Genomic DNA, 4,625 nt, shown 5'->3' on the forward strand with positions numbered 1-4,625 from the left:
TAGCAGTGGAGATGGGAGAACAGGAAATGGGGAAAGAGGTGCCTATTTTGGCCACGCCTACTTCCCACCCCCCTCTTCCCTTTTTCAAATGTCACTGTGCTTAGCTTTCTCCCCAGATAGTTTAACAAACCTGAACTCCATTGATATTTGTGTAGGGTCTTCACCACTCCAACAAGGGCCAAATTATATGCTAGGATTTGAAGAGCCCAGGGGCACATGCGCTCCACCCAAGGCATGGGTGAAAACTTAGGAAAACATATTCCTTGCCTGCCTTTTCTCCTCGTTCCGTGTGTTTCCCTGAAGCTAGGGAGGCGCTGTCACTTCCAAACCATGCCATTTTGCCGGAATCAGGGGCTTGTTTTTACCACTAACGGGGGAGGAGGGGAATGTACTTTTGACACCGCACACGTGGTGGTTGGCAGTCACTGCTGACAGGGCGGTGGGGCCCGGCCGAGCCTGGGACGGTCACACACCCCCCTGCCCTGGAAAGCTGCACGGCCTCCCCCACTGCCCATGCGCAGCCCTGGAGCAGCAGCCGGGCACGCTCACGGCTCCGGGGGGAGGGGACAAACCTTCCTTTCCGCGGCGGCGGGGCGGCGCTCGGTGACGTCACAGAGGGGACGCCACCAGGCCCCGCCCTCCACATTCCAACGTGCCGAGGGAGTGAGGTAAACAAGGCCCCGCAGCCCCGCCCGGCGCGGCCCAGCAGCTTCCAGAAGGGCCGCGCGCCGGGTTAGCGAGGCGGGTCCGCCCACAGCAGTGGCGCAGCAGGAATTGCCGCCCTCCCGCCGCAGTGCGGGAGGGGTGATGCCCCTGTTTATTTTTGCCCGGGCGGCTCATCCTCTCCGGCTGCCCGAGCGCGGCCGCTCCCCGCCCCGGCCCCGGCCCCGCCTATAAAAGGCCGCCTGCGGGGGGCTGAGGATGCAGCTTTACAGCTCCGTGATCACCCACTACCCGGCAGCGGGGGGAGCGGCGGCGGCGGCGGCGGCAGGGGCAGGCGGGGCGGGCGTTTTCAAAGTCTCCCTGCCGGCGGTGCCCCCCTCTCCGGACGCAGCGGGCCAAAGCCCGGCCGCCGAGAGCCCCGCTAAGGAGAGTCTGGTGCCCGGAGGCAGCGGAGCCGCCATGACTGCCTTCTCCTCCTGCCTAGAGCTGATGCCCGGCGGGCCCGCGGCGGGCCCGGGCGGCAGGCAGGCGGCGGCCCCGCAGTACAGCTCTAGCGCGCAGATCACCGTGAGCCGCAGGAGGCCGCTGGAGAGGATCGTGCCCATCCGCATCGTGCAGCGCCCCGAGCCCCCCGCCGAGCTGGCCCCGGCCTCTCCGCAGAGCCGAGCCTGGCTCGAGGGGATCCTGGAGAGCATGAGACAGGCCGGCGGGGAGGCGGAGGCCGCCGCAGCCCCGCACCGCCCGGAGGAGCCCAGCAACCACAGCCTGCGCCTCAGCGAGCACTGCCAGGCTCTGCAGGCGGCGGCCAGCGTCCAGCCCGGCCCGGCCGCCACCTGCGGCGGCGAGGAGAGCAGCGGCCAGGCCCTGCCCCTGCCCTGCTCCCCGCTAGCGGAGGAGGAGGGCCCCAGCCCGAGGAGGACGCCGGAGCGGAGTGAGAAGCTGGCTCTGTACCTGGCCGAGGTGGAGAAGCAGGACAAATACCTGCGGCACAAGGGCCGGTTCCGCTTCCACATCATCCCTGATGGAAACTGCTTGTACCGCGCCGTCTGCAAGGCGGTGTACGGGGACCAGCGGCTGCACAGCGAGCTCCGCGAGCAGACTGTGCACTACATCGCGGACCACCTGCACCATTTCAGCCCCATCATCGAGGGCGATGTGGGCGAGTTTCTCATCGGCGCCGCCCAGGACGGCGCCTGGGCCGGCTACCCTGAGCTCTTGGCCATGGGGCAGATGCTGAACGTAAACATTCATCTCACCACGGGCGGCAGGCCAGAGAGCCCCACCGTCTCCACCATGGCCCACTACCTGGGCCCTGAGGACCCGGCCCGGCCCAGCATCTGGCTGAGCTGGCTCAGCAATGGGCACTACGACGCTGTGCTGGACTGTGTGTGTCCCAACCCGGAGTACGAGGCCTGGTGCAGGCAGACTCAGGTGCAGCGGAGGCGGGACGAAGAGCTTGCCAAATCCATGGCCATGTCACTGTCTAAGATGTACATCGAACAGAACACCTGCTCCTGAGACTGCCTAGTTTAGGGGCTCAGAGCCCTACTCCAGGTCAAGAGAAACAGTTTGCATCGGCCATGGTGATGATGCCTTAATCCTTCATAAAGCGGCGGTGCCGGAGACTGAGGAGCCTCCCTACAATATTAAACTGGGGTGGGGGGAGCGAGAAATCCAAACTTGTATTTGTAATATTCTCTTGCATAAAGTTAGCCCTGGATTGTTTGGAAGCGGTTTCTCCATGTATATTTGTGGGGTTTTTTTTTTTTCCAGTTCTCTATTTTCTAGAAGAATGTATTTTTTGCACATTATTTTTTTAAACTGTTACCTCCATCTCCTACATCTCATGTTGGCATCTGGTTTTCAGCTGTGCAGCCAAAAAAGTTTGTAAGAGGTTTATTTTGTAAATAAGGTTTATGATATAACAGTTGTCTTTGTGTTTTGCTGTGATTTGACCCATACAACTTAAGCAACCTAATGAAATTGGTGTCGGCCAGTTTGAGTAGTAGCTGTACCGACTTTACTTGATTGATGGAAAGTAAATAAACTTTAGCTTAAACCATGGTTTGCATAAAAGTTCAGAAAACTTTTTAAATAGCTACTTCAAAAAGTTTTTGATTGCCTCAAGCACAGAACAAGTCTTATAAGCCAGTTGGAATGTAGCTATTCATGAATGGTACAGGGAGCAATTGTGACTCTTCTGTATTTAATTACTGCTTAGAGTATATTGGCCTCTGGTTGCTTGGGTGACTCAACCGTTCCATTTATTTTTATTCAATTGTAATAATAGAAATTTAATATAGAATGTTGTGATAAGATAATAGTTTGTAGCTTTGGCAAGAATTGGCTGTATCTCAGTATTTGGGTTTCTGAGGGTTTTTTGTTAAATGCCTTTTCTTTGCCCCTTGGCACTTGCATTGGATCAGCAGGCTGTTATCACAACATTTTACTCCTTTTGATGATTTTTTTTTTCTTCTAATCAAGAATATAATGCACTGTCCTATGTTATGTAAAAAGTATTTAAACCGAGACTTGTATGGTTTGCTGGGTCAAACATTAAATGTTTCCAACCTGAGAGCTATCTTCTTTAATCTCCTGTTAACTTTAATTTGTTAGACATATTTATTAAGTAATGCAGTTTGTACTTTTTTATTTTGTAATATTTTGTGATTTTTTTTGAATTACTACTGTACTTGTATAATAGGAATATTCTTAGCTAAAATTGAATGAATAAAGTGTATAATTTTATTTGGTTTTTCTTTACATTCTTGTTAAGAGTTGCATAGTGCTGTTTGTTTATATGTCTACAGAGGAATATTTTGTCTCCTGCACAGTCACATGTGGTGGGAGGGAACAAAAAATGACTACAAAGATTCTGGTTTGGGGAGGGGAATGTAAAAATACTGTATCTGCAGGTTTAATAAAACTTGGTTTTTGCATAAATAGCTTAAGCTTTACAAACTTAAGTAATTGAGGTATGCTACAATATATCTTATTAGCCAGATTTTTTGTATGCTATGCTGATAGTTTAGTGCTTAGCCAATAATGCTAGAAGACCATTCTTAGGCAGACACTTGTCTTTTGATATGCAACACAGTTACTAAGACTAGAATTGAGATATGAAATGGTTCAAGTCAGAACAACAGTGTGTATGTCTACACTGCAATAAAACGCCATCTGCAGTTGGTCCGGGTCAGCTGACTTGGGCTCATAGGGCTATAAAATTGCAGTGTAGACCTTTTGGGTTCTGGAACTCTCCTCTTAATAGTAACTCAGAACCTGGGCTCTGGCCTAAGCCTGAACGGCTACACTACAGTTTTATAGCCTGAGCTCTGTGGAGCCGGAGTCAGCTGAGCCAGGCTAGCCACAGGTGTTTTATTGCAGTGTAGACCATACCCATTGGGTACTTATTCTCTACTCTACAATTCCATGGTGCTTGTCTTTTACACCTGTGACACCATAGACTAACTTCCTTCTGTCTTTAGTCAGCTGATGAACAAAGATTAGAATTCTATCAGTTGATGCCAGTCCACTTGTGTTTGATCATAGACTTTAATGAATCTCCTGCAAGGAAATAAAATTCTGAGCTAAGTAAGCTCAAGGCAAAAATGTATGCACACATTATATTTAAAAGAAACAATAAAACATTAAACTGTAAGAATGATTACTAGGATCAACTAGATAAGATGGCAGACTTTAAGAATGCAGACTAACACGGCTGCTACTCTGAAATATTGCGTAGTTCATTACCAGTATCTAAATGATTTTTTAAAATTATGATAAACAGCAGCTGATGGTCACACAAAGACTGATCAGCTATTGGTGTATAGTGAGTTAGAGTGCAATATACTGAATAACATATCTTTATAAAGCTACTGGAAACATTCCATGCCTAAACAATTTATAAAATCCTCAGTTTCCTTTTAGGGCCTTTAAAATCCAGAAGTTGTCAGTTTCAGCTC

The 4,625-nt window shown here is 50.6% G+C and overlaps 1 protein-coding gene across 1 annotated transcript; it reads left to right on the forward strand.

The window, feature by feature from the left end:
- The first annotated feature begins 651 nt into the window (after positions 1-651).
- Positions 652-3,606, forward strand: OTUD1 (OTU deubiquitinase 1). Its single transcript, XM_073334242.2, has one exon. The coding sequence runs from the start codon at positions 922-924 to the stop codon at positions 2,179-2,181; it is 1,260 nt and encodes a 419-aa protein (XP_073190343.1). The 5' UTR covers positions 652-921; the 3' UTR covers positions 2,182-3,606.
- Positions 3,607-4,625: the final 1,019 nt, after the last annotated feature.

The sequence above is a fragment of the Lepidochelys kempii genome, chromosome 2 (genome assembly GCF_965140285.1).
Source record: "Lepidochelys kempii isolate rLepKem1 chromosome 2, rLepKem1.hap1, whole genome shotgun sequence".
NCBI classification, from domain to species: domain Eukaryota; kingdom Metazoa; phylum Chordata; order Testudines; family Cheloniidae; genus Lepidochelys; species Lepidochelys kempii.

Excerpts from the sequence above, each read along its gene's own strand:
- OTUD1 (XM_073334242.2), top strand. The coding sequence starts at position 922 with ATGCAGCTTTACAGCTCCGTGATCACCCACTACCCGGCAGCGGGGGGA.